This window comes from Molossus molossus, unplaced genomic scaffold (assembly GCF_014108415.1).
Source record: "Molossus molossus isolate mMolMol1 unplaced genomic scaffold, mMolMol1.p scaffold_m16_p_12, whole genome shotgun sequence".
In the NCBI taxonomy this organism is placed as follows: domain Eukaryota; kingdom Metazoa; phylum Chordata; class Mammalia; order Chiroptera; family Molossidae; genus Molossus; species Molossus molossus.
The window spans coordinates 73,063,302-73,080,829 of NW_023425347.1; the positions used below are offsets into that span (position 1 = coordinate 73,063,302).

Genomic DNA, 17,528 nt, shown 5'->3' on the forward strand with positions numbered 1-17,528 from the left:
AACAGATGCTATTTTTACACTGAGTAAAAATACTTAAGTATTTGCTAAAGTCCATTTCCTCGTTTTAACCGGGCCCTGGAGGCAGGCGGCTCTTACTGGCCACCCCACCTTCAGCCAAAGGGGCGCCAGGCCTCCCTCCTCTCTGCCTGCGCCGGGTCGCGCTGCCCTCCCTCGGACTTTTCTCTTGTCCCTGCGCTCCCCTTTCTCTTCTTTTGAAATATTTCACTTTTCTGAGCTGTTCACGGTTTTTACAACACAGTGCTTTTCTTACCAAAAAACGCCCGCAGAGAGCTCACGACCGGGACTCGCGGCACCAGCGCGCCCCCGCTCGGCCGGCCCGGGCCGCGCACCCCGGCGAGCTCAGTACGCGCCCGGCCCCGCGCCCCACCCGCTTCCGCCTTCCGGCCGCCGCGGACTCTGCCCGGTGTCGGCGGTCCGACCCGGTCATGGCTCCGCTACGCTTCTCGGCCAATGTGTCGTGGCTGTTCCCCGAGCTCCTCGGCTTCCCTGCGCGGCTGCGGGCAGCGGGTAGCTCTGGCTTCGAGGCCGCCGAGATCGCCTGGCCCTACGCGGAGCCGCCCGAGGTGCTGGCGCGCGCGGCGCAGGCAGCGGGGCTGCAGCTGGTGCTGATCAACACGCCCCCGGGTGCGCCGCGCGGCCCGGGCCGGGAGGTGGGGGCCGGGTGGCTGAGCCCGGGGCTAAGGTCCGTTCTCTCTGCAGGAGACCGAGAGAAGGGGGAAATGGGGCTGGGGGCCGTTCCCGGGAGGCAGGCGGCCTTCCGAGAGGGCCTGGAGCAGGCTGTGCTGTACGCCAAGGCTCTGGGCTGTCCCAGGTATCCTGTCCTTTCCTCCTCCCCCTCCGTGACCCGCGTGGTTCGGGGTATGGGAGAGCAGGGCGCCAGATGTTGAGAGAGGCTCACCGGCACTTCTCAGCCGTGCCTTTCCTGTTTGTCGTGTGTCATTCTCAGTTGGCTTCTCTACTGCTGGGAGCTCAGTCGGACCAGGGAGATAGCAAAGTAAACAGAACAGGAGGGATCCATTTGAGGACAGGTCAATTCACGGAGGCGGTGGGAGTAGAATAAGCACCTGTCTAGGACCAGAGGAAGCTTCCTACTGGGTACTGATGTTGAACTGGGTCTTAAGGAGTGGGCATTTGCTTGATGTAAGGAGCATTCCAGGCAGGGATGCAGTGGCCCGAGGTCAGCGGTGGCTTGGTGTGTTCAGCCGAGTTCAAGAGGCTGGAGAGGTAGCTTGTCGGGGTTGGATGTGGCTGAGAAGGATCAGGTGGTGATGGGAGGTGGAAGGCTCAAAGTGGGGCTGGTCAAATAAATGTCGAATCCTGCAGGCCAAGTAGGCTGAGAAGGAACTGGCAACAAGAGGTCATTACTGGTGGGGGTAGGGGGGCAGAAATCAGATGTTAAGGAGCTAAGTAACAGATGCAAGTAGAGACAAGCAATGTGGAATTCTCAAGAAGGGTAAGAGTCAAACTAATTTCTAAAAGGTGAAACTTAAGCATGTTTATAGGCTGAGGAGAGGGGCCGAGTGAGGGACTTGGTACCTGAGGCAGGAGGATGGGTTGACCCCCAGAAGGGCTGTGGGAAAGGGCTTGGCCTTAAGCTGACACCGGAGTGTCTGAGGCCGGAGCATCAGGGCCAGGTGGTATGGGCTAGCAGACCTGGGGGATGGAGGGCTGGCATGGTAGGAGGGCAGCTGGAAGAGGTGCACATGGGGAGCTGAGGGAGCAAAGGCCCTGCTTCTGGGAAGGACTCCACAGCCCACTCAGTCCCATTTCCCCACAGGATTCACCTGATGGCTGGCCGAGTACCCCAGGGTGCTGATCGAACAGCAGTCAGGGGTGAGATGGAGACAGTTTTTCTGGAGAACCTGAGGCATGCAGCTGGGGTTTTGGCTCGGGTGAGATGAGTGAAAACACAGGAGGGGGTGCAGAGGGCAGCCAGGCATAAGGCTGGGCACTGGCCCAGATCAAAGGGACTGGTGAGGAGCTTGATCAGGGACTGAGAGAGAACAAACCTGGGGGAAGAGCTCTATTCACAGATCCAACATGGTGCTAGGAGAACCTCGTGGGACTGCTGGAGCCCATTAACACCCGCATTACTGACCCCCAGTACTTCCTGGATTCTCCCCAGCAGGGTAGGAACCCCAGCCCTGGGTTACCTCCTGTCCCTTTGACCCTTGTGCTCTCCTTGAGTGTCACGCCCCCTCCTGGTTTCTCTCCCAGCGGCAGCCGTCTTACAGAAGGTTGGAAGACCCAACCTCCAGTTACAAATGGTAGGTGGGGAAATAGGGAGTGCTTTTCATAGGGCCGTGTTCACCAGACCTGGGAAGAATGGTGGGACCCGAGGGGTCTCTGACTGTAGTAATCTCTGCCCAGGACATATTCCACTGGCAGATCATGGATGGGAATCTGACAAGGAACATCCAGGAGTTCCTGCCCATCGTTGGTGAGAGGGTCCCTCTTTGCTCCTTCGTTTCCTGCTTCCTGTCCTCCTACCCTTCCAAGCCCCCTGTTTCTGTCCCTCAGGCCTCAGCAGGAGCCTGGGCCTCACCTCTGCTCACATCTGTCCCCAGGGCATGTGCAGGTGGCCCAGGTCCCCGGCCGGGGGGACCCAGGCAGCCCTGGAGAGCTGAACTTCTCCTATCTATTTCAACTGCTGGAAGACGAAGGCTACAAAGGCTTTGTAGGCTGCGAGTACCAGCCTCAAGGTGAGGGCTGGGCTGGGGAAGGGAGAACTAGAGGGACAGGTATTGGACAGGAGCTGTTTTCCTCCTCATGGATGGAGATGCCACTACCTCCTTCTCCCTTTAGGAGACACAGTGGAAGGCTTGAGTTGGCTACGTTCCTACTGGGATAGGCAGGGCCACCCACAGGCTGGCCAGTGAGGTCCTGCAGCCCACCCACATGCCCCTGGGACAGTGAGTTGAGCATCCTGAGTATCCTCCTTATTAAAGACAACCTGCTGAACATTTTCATATATGTATATTATTGGGGGCAGGGGGACACACAGTGTCTGGATCACTTCCCTCCTGTTGAGAAGGGCCACAGCTCATGCTCAAGTCCATCAGTCTGTGCAGTGTTGCTGTGGAGACGGGAGAGTTTTGGGTCCACCTCATCATGTATAGATGACACACCAAGGGCCCAGAAGTGAAGGGACTCTGCTTCAAAGGCAGAGCTAGGACTGGAACCAAAGTGTCGTATCCCAGTGGCAATGTACAGCAGTGGCGTCCCAGTGGGAAATGAAGACCAGAGAACTCAAGGTGGGAGGTGGGTGACATGGAGGCAGGATTCAGGCAGAGGACCACTCAGGTGAGTGCTTGCCACCTGGTGTGAAGAATTCCTGGACTCCGCCAGGTAAGCAGGGAGGAGGAGAACCTTCTCAAAGGGCCAGCAGCCTGACAGGAGATGAGAACCTTAGTGAGTTGACCTGACCCTCTAGACCCGGGGCTGACCGGCAGCTGTGAGAGAGGGAGGCAGTCCCTGCTGCCAGGCTGGGCTGCAGGCCCAGGTGTGTGCACAAGCCTTTGGTATCCCTCAGAGTCCAGGCCTGATGGCACTGAAGGGCTGGTCAGTCCTGCCTCAGCACGCAGATCGTGAGTCGGACAGCGACACTGAGCGGTTCCCTCAGAGGAGACGGGTCCAGAGGGTGAAACAGGCAGTGTTGATGACAGACTCAAGGTGATGGTAGGTGGAGACCAGCTGGGCCGGGGGGCTCTCGCTGTCCTGGGGCTGTACTGGGAAGGGCTCTCGGAAAACCACTGTCAAAGACTGGGGAACAGAGTGGGGGTGCACTGGTGAGAGTGGGAGGACAGGGCAGGCACTCCAACCTCAGCAGGCTCTGGGGTAGAGCATTTGGGGTACAGCCTCCCAACAGGCTGACACAGCCCCTCACCCCGTTCTCACCGTCTTTCCCAAGTGGGAATCCAGAAACACTAGCACAAAACAGTCCGTGAACTTCTGATTTAGCACAACCTGCAGCAGAAGACAAAATGAGATGGGGGGGGGCCTCACCGAGGAAGCACAGGCTCTTCTCAAGGGCATCCTGGGAGTGGGTGGGACAGTCTGAAGGAGGACTGCTTCCACCACCACACCCGACCCCACCTGCACTCATTCCAGAACCTCATCTCCAAACCGAACCTCGGTGCTCATCCTTATTGGCCCCTCGGCAGGGGAGGGGCCTTGACTGGAAGGTCCCTGAAGTCATCTACCTGGAGGCCCTGCACAAAGCTGGCGCTGAAGTCCAACAACAATGGGAGTTCTCTGTCTTGACAGGACCTTCCTTGCCTCCTGTCCTGCTGGATCTCTGACCTCCCCTGGGACCGTTCCTTCCCCGATGCTCGCCTGTCCCCGATGCTCAGCTTTGCGATCTCTTCCACTTCCAGGGCCGCAGGGACCCCTATTCACACAGATGCTGCCCAGATCTCTCCTGAGTGCCCATCCCCAATGTCCACATACACCTTCAAAACGGCGGTCCTAGAAGGTCCTTATGGACCTCAGACTCAACTCACCATCCTTCCCCAAACGGACTCCTGCCTCAGCATTCCCGCCAGCCCCAGGAGCCCCTCCTCTGCTCTCAGCCATCCCTACTACTGCAGCCGTACCCTGACGAACCTTGGCTTCTCTGGATGCCCCTTCAAAACACCTTGAAACTAATCCTCTCCCCAAGTACTAGGTTGCAGGATCCATCACCATGAACCAACTCCTACTTTTTCTGCTGAAGTCTTGAGTGTCTCCTTTCCTGGACCACTGCTCCCACTGGCCATCTCTCTAGCCTCTTAGCCCCCCTGCTGGTGCCTCCACCACAGCTCCTCTAGCTGTCCTTCCCGCAGTGCTTTCAACCGCTACACCAGTCACCTGGAGGATCTGGCTGAAATGCAGATTCCGAGTCAGCGAGGCCTAGCCTGCTTTTCAGCAAGCTCCCAGGTGTTGCTGGTGTGAGGGCCACGCTTTGGGGGAGTCGGAGGCTTTAAAGCCCAAGAGGTCCTTTCTGAGACTGCAGCCTCCAAGACCAACCACCACAAGCTTCCAGAACTTAGCCCTCAGGATCTCTAGCCAAGGAAGGGTTGTGTTTTTGTGGCTCGATGCTCAGTGCTCACAGGGTTTTTCACATGTGTCTGTCTGTGCAGTCTCATTCCATCTAGGCCTCTCACCAGAGCACAGCTTGTTTGATCAGGCTGGGGTTCCTTGAGGGGGCACCTGTCATTTCTCTGATAAGGATTTCTGGTGAGCATCTCTTCAGAGGAGGGTTAAGGGGACTTACCAGGTACTGAGTTCCCAAGTCTGGGCTCTGGAAATGGCGACAGCTCTGGGGAAAGCGGCTCAGGAGAACCTTGATCAGGCTCTGGTACCAGGACACCGTCATTGACAGGAAGCAGTCCTGGGGGAGGGTCCACAGGCCTGGATCTGCTGTCCCAGAACCACCCTGGTTGCCCATGGCTTTCCTAACATCCATCCCAGCCCCTTCTGGAACTCAAAATTCCTTACCAGCTGGGGGTCAATGTCCGCAATGGATTTGGCGTGGACTGCTTCTAGGAGCTCCTCCAGTTCAGCCAGGGCCAAGCGCCCCCCTAGCCGCAGCCGATCAGGCCCTGGTGGCTCCAGCAAGAAGAGGCGCTTCCAGAGGGTGTCCCTTCGGCAGTGCCCTCCAGCCAACCGGACCAACTGAGCCAGCCGTGCCCGTGCCACGCCCACTTCTGCAGCCAGTGGGGGGAACAGAGGAGCTGGGCCAGGCGGCAGACCCACCCCTGAGGCCTCCTTAGGGCTACCAGCTGAGCTTCCAGGAGCCTCCGGCTCGGGGGGAAGTCTGGGTGGTTTCCGGAACCTGCGCATGTCAGCAGTTAGTCTGGGAAAGAGCTCTCGTTGGCTGGTGAGCACCACGAAAAACTGTAGCCTGGGGCAGGAGGGGGCAAGAGAGGTCATTACATTAGGAGACATGGGGCAAGGGCAGAGGATAGGCTGGGCAAGGGGCATGTTCAAGGTGGGGGATCTGCTGACCGCAGAACGTGCCGCTCGGCCTCTCCTTGCTCCTCAAAGGGTGCAGCACAGTGACAGACAAGCAGAGACACATCAAAGTCGTCCTGGTGACGAAGTCCCTCCGAGTCCAGGTAGGAGCCAGAGCTGTGCAGTGGGGATGAGATGTCAACCCTGAGATTCTAGTGAAGTCAACCTCACCCCTTTCTGCCCAAGAAAACACAGGTCTCCCTACTGCAAGGATGGCCCCGACCACAGCTTCCCCAGAGGGCATGCTGGTGTTCCCGCTCCTCCTTACCTGTGCCATGCTGACACTAGGGCGTACTCATTATGTTCTGGACCCCCTGGCCGGGCCATGCGCAATGGCTTCATGTGGTAGGAGCTGGCATGGTCAGCCACATAGTTATACAGCTGGTGGGCAGCAATGAGTGGTGTGGGGAGCTCCAGGGTCCCTGAGGAGTAAGTTACAGGAGACAGTGCAGTTTGGAATAGACACACCGATCTGGGGGGTTATGGGATTAGGTGTCCCTAAGGCTCTGATGGACAAGCGGACTGGCCCTGCCTTTCTGGGGAGCTCCTGAGGTCCTGTAGAACATCGAGATGGGACAGAGTGGCTCAGGGCAGACAGAGGGCAGGGTATATGACACAGGATCTAAACTTTGATATGAAATAGACGGTGAAGAAGTTAAGACAGATGTGAGGGTAGGGTCCAAGTGGTATGAGGCAATTACCAATGCGGAACAGAAGGATGAGGTCTGGCCCTGGGAAGTGGTTCCACCGGCCCACACCTTGCGACCTATTTTTTTTTTTCAGGTTCACTGGCTTGCCCTTGGGCACTGACCTTGGTGAATGTGATTGCGACCAAAGTGGGGCCCATCAGGGTGGTGGGCCAGGAAGTGTCGCAGGAAGGTGGTGAGGTGGTAGCCGTGCCGCAGCACCAGGTGGGTGCCCAGCACGTGCTGGTGCACGAGGCGCAGGTGGAAGTCATAGCTGAACGAGTGCACATGCATCAGGTCCCGCACCTTGTCACACTCCTCCGTGAACAGCATGGACAGCTGGGAAGGTGGCAGGGGCTGATCAGGAAATGCTAGCTCAGGCTGCCCAGCACAGGCTACCCAGCACATTCCTGTCTCCCTCCTCTTACATGGAAAAAGCTCAAGCTTCACCCTGTTGCTGTGGGCCCCTGTGCCAGAACAGCTCTGGGAAGCACTCCTCGTTACATTCTCTTTTTTATACTGTATTGTAACCCTGTTTACATGAAAATGACCATTAAAAAAATTTTTTTTTTCTTTATTGACTTCAGAGAGAGAGGAAGGGAGAGGGAGAAAGGGGCAGAAACATCAATGAGAGAGAACACTGACTGGCCACCTCCTGCATGCCCCCCACTGCGGATTGGGCCCACAACCTGGGCATGTGCCCTGACCAGGAATCGAACTGGTGACATGGTGGTGCATGGGTCGATCGATGCTCAACCACTGAGCCACACCGGCCGGGCGAAACTGAGCATTTTGAGAGACAGGACTTTTTACTCTATAGCCCAGATTCCACTAAGTCTGGCACAGAATCACTGATGTAACAAATACTTGTTGAGTGCCTACCTGGTACCGTTCTAAGTGCTGGGGATACACTGGGAAACAAATCCCTCCCCTCAAGGAGCTTACATTTCAGTAGTAGGGAGATAAGACAGTAAACGTTAGACAGAGTAAATGAGTACACAGATTAGAAGGTAGTGTTATGGAAAACCAAGAAGCAAAGCAGTTGCCATTTTAAACGGGGTGGTCAGGGTGGGCCAGGTGTGGTTATTCCCTATTAGAACATTTTTGCTGGCCCCTTCCCATTGCTCCAGCTTTATTTTTTCATCAAACTACTCGCTCTTCCCAAGTGCATCACGTATTCTCTCTACACTTTTGTACCTGCTGTTCTCTTTGCCTACCATGCTGCTCTCCCTGATCCTCTCATTGGCTAACTTCTCATTGGTAGAGCTCCATCTGGGTCATCCTGCCAAGCTAGGCCAGGGAGGGCTTCCTCTAGTTGATCTGTGGATGAATGAGTGAATGAATGATGGCTGAGAGAGTGAGCTGCTGCCTCTTGGTGGAAATACCATTACTGAAAGTGCATTAACTAGATCTATGGCACTGGAATGGCAGAATCTACATGAGCACTTCCTTGGGGGCCCTGGGCATAGGAGTTAATAGGAAAGGAAATAAGTGACTGTAGAAGCAATAGCTTAAGAGTCAGAGTAGCCGCATGATCGTGGGTAAGTCACAGTCTGTCTGCTTCAGCTTCCTGTCTACCATGGACATAAAGTAAAGGTCTTCATAAAGTTAGAGGCCGCGTGAAAAATTCAATAGCCAAGGATGAGCCTCAGAGTCAGCACTGCCCCCAACTAGCTCTGTGCTCTGGGGCAAATTAATGAACCTCCATGAACCTGTTTCCTCCTCTGTACAGTAGAAATAAAACTCCTCTTCACTTAGCATATATACTAAGAACTTAGTAAATAACAATAATAAAGCAAACTCGAAATCTAAGTAGGGTTAGAGATTAGATATGTAGAGGCAGAGAGCCAAGTGGATGGAGATCAGGGGGCAGGGAAGGCTTGAGAGAGTAGTGGGGGTGGGTTCCTGCCCACCCACAGCTCCCTTCTGAGCACTCAGGCTCCAATGGGTTTCTGCACAGAGTGACCAAGCTTTTCTGGATCCATTATCCTGCGATGACTGGACTAGATATCCACACCCAAGTCAAAGGCAACCATCTATGGGCTGGATATGAGCTGTCCAGATATGAGATGGGTCTGCTGGAGGGTGATGGGCTGGGCCCAGGCAGATCCTGTTCTCTCAGGGACTAAATGGGAGGCACCTTAAGGAAGGCATGGACAGATGGGGCAACCTGACGGAGCTGAACTAACTGAAGTACAGAGGGCTTCAGGTCCCTGACTTCACTCGAACCTCACTCATCTGAGCACTCCTGAGTGCTTGGCCCTCATGGGGTACAGAGGCCTTTCCTTGAGGCAGACACACAGGCATGAATAACAACTAAGTGACGGGTATACTGTGTGGTTGGGAACTCTAGTCTCCATTCTAAGAATTAGCAACTGCACTGACAATGCCAGGCTATCGCCAGTTCTAGATTAGGCCAGGACTGCCCATGGCACCAACCTACCCACGTGTCAGATTACCCACTATGCTCAAATGTCCGTGTTGTCTAACCATCTGTGGTTATGGAATGACCGCAGTGCCAGGCTGTCAGTGCCAAATGACCACGCCAGACCAGCCACTGTGCTGGACTGCCTTCTGCCCTCCTGCTACAGCTGAATGCAGCTCTGGACCACCTGCAGGGACACTGACCTAGCCAGCCCACGGCACCAGATCATCCCTGAGCCAGACTGCCCATGCATTACTCTCATGGGCCACAGCACACCAGGGATGCATGGACTATGCCTGAGACCCCATGTTACCACCCTCACCACGTACCTGAGAGTTGACAGCTTGCCCCATGGGGATTCGGGAACACTCTAGGGCAAACTGTTTGACACAGAAGTAACAGCCCTGGAGAGAGGGTGGAGATGAGGTCAGGAGGGCAAGAGACAGGTGGGTCTGGCTCTTCCCACCCAGTGCTCCTTCTATTCACCTGAAAAGCCAGCTCCATGAGGATGATGCCTCCAGGCAGTGCCCGCTGTAGGTGGTAGGTGGTTACCGGGGAACCAGTGCTCTGGAGAAAGGAAAAAGATGGCTTCAGAGGCAAGAGTTGGGGGTTCACCAGCTTCAGATCAGCAGGGAAAAAGTCTCTTGGACGGGTGACTTTAATGATGTCAGGCTGGGATCAACAACCAGTGTCACTGACCTCTGGCCTTGGGGAAATAATTCAGGCTTAGTGACACTGGTGTCTGGGACATCCCCGATTTCACTGTCAGGGATGATACATGATGATGTGTTACCTTGGGGCTCCCATCCATCTTGGTTTTAGGGCAGGAGAAGGAGCCCCGTCCCTCTGTTCCAAGGATAGCCATGGCCCGCAGCCGGCTGGTGCTGCAGAAGAGAAAAAGGGACAAAAAGATGCAGCAGGCCAGTGGGATGAAGGGTTATGGCTATTAGACTCAATCCATCTCAAGTGGAATCATTTTGTAGGAGAGGAGACAGGCCCAGAGAGGGAAGGACCTGCCAGGGGCAGCAGGTAAGTGGCAAGGCTGGGACTGGAGTTCAGGTCTAGACTGCAGGGCAGGGCTCTCTCCACAGTAACTATTGCTTTATGGGGAAGTGTGAGCAGTACTCAGTGTGCAGGAAACCAGAACTTTCTCTACCAGTGAGAGGATGAGGGTAGGGCCAGAGAGGCTGCTGAGAACGTGGGAGACATCCATGAGAGCATGGAGATGCCTGCTTACTGGGGGCAGCAGGGGAGCGTGGGAGGGGGCAGGCTGCTGTATGTCTAAGATTTCATCAGGAAAATCCAAAGAGATACTTGATGCCCTGGTTAAGTACTCTCCTCTGAGAGGGAAAAGGGGTTCTCTCTTGACCGGGGAATGGCCCTTAGCATTCCACAGGCCTACTGTTCTTCCATTTCTCAACTCGGGGGCCAGGGGAGAAGAGAAGCAGGGAAAGCACTGTGAACAAGGACAACACAGAAAGGGCCAGTGAGACCCAATCATTACACGATTGTGAGGTACAACCTGCCAGAACTGCCCTGGCCGGTTTGGCTCAGCGGTTGGAGCATTGGCCTGCGGACCAGAGTCCCAGGTTCGGTTCCCACTAGGGGCACGTACCAAAAAAAAAATTGCCAGAACTCTTGCGGGTGTGTGTGTGGGGGGGTATCTAAGCCTCTGGTGGAAAGAAATGTCCCATTTAATCCTTAAGGGAATAGGGACACAACCTAACTAGTGATTGGTTATAGTTAGTGACTGGTGACAAACCTAGCTGGTGTTGCTCAGGTAGCTGAGTGTCAACCCATGCACCAAGAGATCACAGGTTTGATCTCCGGTCAGAGCACATGCCTGGGTTGTGGGCTCTATTCTCAGTAGGGGGCATGCAAGAAGCAGCCAATAGATGTTTTTTTCTCTCTCCCTCTCCCTTCCTCTCTTAAAAAAAAAAAAAATCAATAAAAAACATTAAAAAAATAAAACAAAATGCTGAGGAGTTGAAATTGGCTTTCTGGTCCAAGGTGGTGTCTTGAATTAAGGAAACACAAATATATTTACTAGCTTGAAAGGGCATCAAGTTTATAATAGAGAGGAGGGAGACATGAAAGTGACTGTAATATGAACAGACACTTTCCCATCAGACACTGGGAAGGGGCTGGGAACAGAATCTGGAATGGGAATTTGAGAGTCGATACAGGAGGAAAGGTGGTTGTGAACTTGTCCCTGAGCTCTGGGGAGATGGAAGGTGGTGACAGAGGAGCTGGCTACTTTCCAAGACTCAGACCTGTCACTAGTGGCCAGTGAACGAACATGAGCAAGAACAGGCCAGAGTGCAGTGATGCAGGCAAGCCCAGTGCAGGGTCCCTGGTGAGAGACAACTACCCTTGGTGAGTAAAGGCCTCCTAGCTCATGAACCATGTAAAATCTCAGGACTGGTCAGTGGGGTGAGCGGGACAGTGATCATTAAGACCCAGGTCCAAAAACTTAGGAGTGTGTACTAGATCCATGTGCGTGGATGTATAGCAGCATGAAAGCATGTGTGTGAGATGTACCTGGGCATGAGCTCTGTGAGACGGGACACAGTTCTAGGAGTTTCATGAGATGTGTGAGGGTTACAGGACATGCTGGAGGGCTGCATGGAAGTGTCCAAGATCCTCACTTGTGCTGGCCTAGTGGGGCAGGTGTGCACAAGGCCCGGGTTGTCCTCGTGGGACCCACGTGGAGAGAGGAAGGGTGGGTGAGGCCTCACCTGTCGGGGAGGAGGGGAGGAGGGAGGAAGAGAGGGGCTCACCTTCGGGCAGGCGAGGGTGGCCGCAGCGGCACCAGCGCAAAGCCCATGCTCTGCAGATACTGCACATACTGCTGCAGGAAAGCCAGGCTCAGCTCCTTCAGCCAAGGCTCCTCACGGGCACCCAGCGGAGGCACATCTGAGGCCTCACAGCTTGCGGGGGCCTCTCGGCTCCCAGACACTGACTCAGGGCGATGGCGCCGCTGTGGGAGTAAACATTAAGGAAGGCTCTACCCACTGTCAACCACTCTACGGGTGATAAGGGAATGGAGATCACAGTGGGGTAAGGGGAGAAATCCAGGAGTCTTGAGCCTCACCTGCCCCTCCGAGGGCCCACAGGTCTCGGGGGGCCCATGCAGCCAGGCAGCTGGGTCGAAGAGCAGGGCTGTGGCACAGTAGTGCACCAGGCGGGATGACTGCTTCAGGGTCTCCAGCTCCCCGGCCTGAGGAAATGGGCAGTGAACACGAGAGCAGTGGCCAGGGAACGGTCACAGGAGGCTCTGGGAGGATGCAGGTCAGTCCACTCACACTGATGGGCATGCTGGCGGGGGTGGAACGCTGCTGCCAGGTTACAAACAGATTCTCCATCTTCATCTGGCGCTCCAGCTCTGGGGGTTGGAAGCACTAGCAGTGGCCCTCTCCCTCCCAGACTCCAAACTGCCCCTGCCCGCGGGCCAGCCCGGTGCCCTCACCTCTGCGCTCTGTCATCTTGATCTCCAGGAACTGCTGTCCATGGTAGGTGACGGGATCGGGGGGTCTGGGCACAGGGCCAAGTGAGGAGCTGGGGCGGGCAGCCGTGATATCCCTCAGGGCCTCATCGAAGGGGAATGTGTCCAGGGGAAGAGGGCCCCCACCCCGAGAGGACCCACTCAGCCGGCCTTGCTCACGGCTCAGAGGGGGGCTTGCACTCCGGATAAGGGTCTCTGCTTCCACCGTCGGCAGGAGGAATGGGTTTGGCTCCTGAGAAAGATGGAGCCTCACAATGGGTACATGGCTTCTGTCCTCAGTCCTTCTCTCCTACCCCATAGCCTCCTCTCTCAAACTCTCCCTCCCTACTACCTCGGCCCTTGGTCTGTCCCCTCCCCCTGCTTCTGAGCCAGTTCTTCCTTAAAACCCCCAGGAGCCGGAACTAGAGGGAGCCCGAGCAGCAGGCACCTTTTCATCCCGCACTGGGAAGTCCAACTGGCCATAATGATGGAAGAGCCCAAGCTTCTGGCTGAGGAGGCAGAAGATGAGATGGGCACGAGCATTCTGCCACTGCACGAGGCGAACCAGCGCCCGGCCCAACGCTGCCCCGAGGTCTGGAGCCCAGTTGTAAGTCAGCAGCAGTAGCTGGAAGTCAGGAGTCAGGGTCAGTGAGATCACAGAAACTCTTTTCCCACCGAGCCCCTGGCCCCACATCTACCTTCTTATCCACGACCTCCAGCAACAAGAACCTCTGCCGGGGAGCATTTCGTCCCGAGCTCCCGTCGCCTCCTGGCTCGAAGCGCTGCAAGGCTTTGGCAGCTACAGGGTGGGAGAGGGTCATATTGGGGGTCTGGAGGCAGATCCCCCTCAATACCATCCTGTCCCCGGCAAGGTCAGACGACCTCTTCCGTCACTGTAAACCCACCCTCCCCTTGGCCATGCCCTCACCCTGCTGGGTTGGTCTCCTCCACTGCAGAAAGTTCCTTCCCAGAAGCAGCAGATGCCGCTCAGCTGCTGGGCGGGCCGTTGGGCCCAGCTGTCCAAGGGAACAAGGACTGAAGATGTCTGGCTCTGAACTCCTAGTGAGAGGGAGGGACACAAAGAAAGCAGACCATCCATGGTCTCATCCTCTGGCCATCTCCTCCCTGAGCCTAGGCCCCCACCTCTCCTAGCTCAGCCTCCATGAGACCCCAAACTCACAAATGCTGCTCAAAGACGCGGACACTGGTGTCTCCAGCCATTGAGGTGACCAGAGTGGTGAACTCAGACAAGATGGATGGAAGGAGGAACCGGGACACCATGTGGGTGGAGCTCCTGGACACTGAGGCACAACCTGGATCCAGGGGAAGAAGTCATGATGAAGCTGTGGGGTGGGGACCAGGTTGCGGATGGTAGTGGGAGGCTGGGGTCTCACCAATCTGAACCATGAACTCCATCCAGCGCTGAGTAACACGAGCGAACAAAGGCTGCAAGGTCCCTACCTCCCCCTCTTCTAGCTGCGTGGTCCGGCGTCTGAAGACACAGCGGGGGAACCACACACTGAAGAACCACACACTGATACTTGACATGTATGTGTTTACATAAACTCAATACCCACCTGTGATTTCACACCACAGCCGCCCCCGACACACACACATACACACCTTTGTCTCTGGGCTCCAGAATCTGGGCCTGACGCCCGCTCAGTTCCACCTGGAGTCCGAACATTTTCAGTTTTGTGACGCCTCCGGCCCCGAATGTCTTCTGGTCGATCCAGGACAATGTCATCAGTTGTTTTGGGGGAACCCAAGTCACCAGATTCTGTTTTATTCTGGAGGTAATGCAATGAATGAGGAGGGGCTACTGGGAAGGGGAACAGGGAAGAGGATGGAGGCATCAGCAGGGTAGGAGCCTGGATGACCTGGAGGCCCAGGTTCAGAAGTGGCTTCACTGCAGGCTGACTCAGCAGCCTTGGGCAGGCTGCTCAACTTCCGAGCCCAGCTGCCTCACAGGTGAAAGCAATGCTCATCTTGCAGGGTGTGAGGATACAGTAAGAAAAGTGGAAATGAAGACACTTAATAAGCTGAGGCTATACCAGTGAGAACTTGCCACATTCTGCAAACTCCTACCCATGGGACAGAGTAGTTTTACAGAACAGAAATCCAAGGCAAGGCCTGCAGAGGAGCTAGGATGCAGGTAAGAAAGTAGGTGCCAACCTCACCACTTCCTCCCGTTCTCCCATTACCAGCATGTCCCAGAAGCTACGGCGGCCAGCTTTGCTGGGGGGAGTCACAGGCTCCCCAGGGGCAGGCCCGGGGGGAAAGGTGCTAGCTCGGCCTGCAGGGCTCTTGGTTTCCAACGACCCACTCCTGAGATTTCCTGTGGATACCAGACAATACAGACTTCTGTCACTAACCATCAATCCCCATTCCAGACAACCTAGCCCCAAGGTATAACTTGACTCTTCTTCTACCAGTTAGTGAATGACAGTATATGCAACTGAGCACAGCTACAGGTGTTTGTGTGATGTGAGTTCCCGATATTTCCTCCTCTAAGTGTGACCCTAAGTACGAATACATTTCTGCCTGATTTGCTAATGCAGGGAAGGTAATGAATAACTGTGAATGTGTATTTCAGATGGGGCCTCTGTGATGTCTTCCCAGACTCCCACCTCCTCACCTGAAACATCATCTTGCCTGGATCTGTGACATTCTCTGGCCCCCACATACCTGGGGACATATCCTCTGTGCACAGGGATGCTGGCAGTAGCCGCAGCTCCATGATGGCATCAGCCAGGGCCTGGCGAGCAGCTACTCGGAGCTTCTCTTCCAGCTGTACAATACTGATATTCCCTTTTCCCCACACATCCAGTCGAAGCTGTGGGGCCCCACTTTGAGCTGAAGGAAAGAACAGGGGTCACTTGAGGGTGCCCCTAGTTCCTACAGCATTAACTGGACACCCCCTCCTCTAACCAAGCGGCCTCACCTGAAGAACTGTCCGGCGTGACTGGGCAGCGAGTGACCTGGGTCAACTGCTCAAATTCCTCCTCTCGCAGTAGATCTGGGGGCCCCAGAGAAGAGGGGTGCCACGATGCCAGTGAGATGGGGGCACCTCCCTCATCCACAAAGGCTAGAGTGATACAGGCGACTCCTGGGTAGAAATCCACAGGAAAACTCAAGTCTGGGAATTCCAGACCCCTTTTCCTCCCCCAAGTCCCCCTTAGCTGCAAGGCTGGGAAAGGCCCTTTCAGCCACCAGACCGGAAAGGCTCTCCCACATCTGGTAGTGCCCTGCACTGTACCTTTGCCACCAGTGCCCTGTCCACCAGGCTTGTTATACAAGTAAATATCCAAGTCGGGGAGGCTGCCCTGTGGTGGGAGTGGATGCTGGGGAGAGAACAGCCACAGAGAACTAAGGCTAGGCAAATGGACAAAAGTCATCAGGGAATGGGTGTCCACGGTAGGGAATGGGGAGCACAGGAAGACACAGGTAGATAATAAAGGTGTATGTGAGGGGAGTTGCGGGGGGCAAAGGTGCACACGGGCCTCTGTATAAAACAGTTACACAGTCAGGGTGTGTGTGGGGTACCTGGGTATATGTGGGTGTGGAAAGAGGTGGGTGAAACCTCACCTGGAAGTGGTTCCGGCCGTTGCTGTCTGTGTACTTGGGAGAGTGCAGGAAGATGAGCAGGTTTTGCCGCAGGTACCAGGCCAAGGCAGGAAGCCAGGGCCTGCAGGAGGGGGGCAGGGCCAGATGCAGGACCTCTGAGGGGAGACTTCCAGGGGGCTGGATGAACTGCAGAGAGTGGGAGGGCAGTCAGCGCCAGGTGAAGAGGTTCTGGCCGAGACTGTTTTGCAGCTGTGGTGGTGCCACGGAGGATGCTGGAGTCTGGGAGGGAGCTGACCTCTACATCAGCTGGTGTCAGCTTGCAGTTCCGAACAAGCATTACTGTGATGACGTCCAGAGTGGCTTCATCCAGGCGCCGACGAAGAACCCGCACTAGCTCATCTGTGATCTCAGGACCTTGACATAGCCATGGTGGGAAGGTGGAAACCCTGCAGAGAATCCAGCTACCCCAAACCAGCCCTTAAACCCCAGACTCAAACATTCTGCCAGACACTAGAGGCTGCAAGCACTACGTTCTAGTTTTGCCAAGCTACTCACTGTGTAACTGTGGGTTGCACCTCTCAAAGCCTCAGTGCCCTTACCCATAAAATGGGAATGTTAACAGTCTTAGCCCAAGATCGAATACATATTAATTGAGCCATAAATATTAGCTGGAAAATGCATTTGCCTATTAGATACCTCAGATTCAATGTATTTCAAATCAAACCCATCATCTTCATTCCCAACCTGCACCTGGTATCCAGCCAGTGGGCCACCATCTATCCACATAGTCATCCAGGATAGATACCCGGATGTCAACTTTAGTGACTCCTCTTCCCCAAGTTGCATTTTAATCAGCTATAGGTCCTACCCCCTAAATACTACAGCAGCCTGTCCTTTCCCACCCAGCTCCTGCTTAAGGGAAGCCCAGAGCCGAGCATGAGCTGGAGTAGGAAGGCTCTAAGAGAAGTCCCAGGGAACTCTGGAACCTCATCTGGTCACCCTCCTACCCTCTCCTTGCAGTCCTTACCAGCCTGCCCTACACCATGCACCAGCAGCTGGATGTGTCTGTCCACTTGGCCCACGGGACGAGCAGCATCTGCACTGCGGCTGGAAGCCAGCTCCAGGGGAGAACGAGGACCCTATAGCAAAACTCTGGTCAGGACCCAGCTCCAGGGAGCAAAGTCTGAGGGAGCACAGGGCATCAGGGAGGGAAGAGGATACGTGCCGAGGCTTCCTCAGAGTAGATGGGCTCCTGGCTTCGGGACAGAGCGAGGGAAGGGGGCGGAGCGTCACCTTCCCATGGCCGCTCACAGCAGGACGTCTCCAGGAGCCTGGGAAAGAGTAGCAAGGT

General features: G+C 55.5%; 2 protein-coding genes across 2 annotated transcripts in view; one reads left to right on the forward strand and one right to left on the reverse strand.

Moving 5' to 3' along the window:
- The first annotated feature begins 373 nt into the window (after positions 1-373).
- Positions 374-2,982, forward strand: HYI (hydroxypyruvate isomerase (putative)). The gene is made up of 8 exons (XM_036257517.1): positions 374-645; positions 721-832; positions 1,799-1,913; positions 2,072-2,150; positions 2,239-2,288; positions 2,392-2,461; positions 2,589-2,723; positions 2,827-2,982. Exons 1-8 carry the CDS (start codon positions 447-449, stop codon positions 2,898-2,900), a joined length of 834 nt encoding a protein of 277 aa, XP_036113410.1. The 5' UTR covers positions 374-446; the 3' UTR covers positions 2,901-2,982.
- The window catches only part of SZT2 (SZT2 subunit of KICSTOR complex), a 73,610-nt gene continuing 59,055 nt past the window's right edge, over positions 2,974-17,528 (reverse strand). Inside the window, exons 45-72 of the mRNA XM_036257520.1 lie at positions 17,403-17,508; positions 17,205-17,316; positions 16,473-16,591; positions 16,199-16,363; positions 15,870-15,954; positions 15,555-15,719; positions 15,299-15,466; positions 14,815-14,948; positions 14,234-14,400; positions 14,005-14,102; positions 13,791-13,923; positions 13,539-13,669; positions 13,309-13,409; positions 13,059-13,235; positions 12,596-12,863; positions 12,432-12,511; positions 12,221-12,346; positions 11,907-12,106; positions 9,920-10,010; positions 9,613-9,693; positions 9,456-9,530; positions 6,827-7,040; positions 6,284-6,437; positions 6,010-6,132; positions 5,500-5,905; positions 5,276-5,392; positions 3,919-3,987; positions 2,974-3,783 (exon numbers count right to left, since the gene is read on the reverse strand). Coding sequence (XP_036113413.1) covers positions 3,640-3,783; positions 3,919-3,987; positions 5,276-5,392; positions 5,500-5,905; positions 6,010-6,132; positions 6,284-6,437; positions 6,827-7,040; positions 9,456-9,530; positions 9,613-9,693; positions 9,920-10,010; positions 11,907-12,106; positions 12,221-12,346; positions 12,432-12,511; positions 12,596-12,863; positions 13,059-13,235; positions 13,309-13,409; positions 13,539-13,669; positions 13,791-13,923; positions 14,005-14,102; positions 14,234-14,400; positions 14,815-14,948; positions 15,299-15,466; positions 15,555-15,719; positions 15,870-15,954; positions 16,199-16,363; positions 16,473-16,591; positions 17,205-17,316; positions 17,403-17,508 — 4,009 coding nt within the window. The 3' untranslated portion in view covers positions 2,974-3,639. The remainder of the gene's footprint in view (positions 3,784-3,918; positions 3,988-5,275; positions 5,393-5,499; positions 5,906-6,009; positions 6,133-6,283; positions 6,438-6,826; positions 7,041-9,455; positions 9,531-9,612; positions 9,694-9,919; positions 10,011-11,906; positions 12,107-12,220; positions 12,347-12,431; positions 12,512-12,595; positions 12,864-13,058; positions 13,236-13,308; positions 13,410-13,538; positions 13,670-13,790; positions 13,924-14,004; positions 14,103-14,233; positions 14,401-14,814; positions 14,949-15,298; positions 15,467-15,554; positions 15,720-15,869; positions 15,955-16,198; positions 16,364-16,472; positions 16,592-17,204; positions 17,317-17,402; positions 17,509-17,528) is intronic.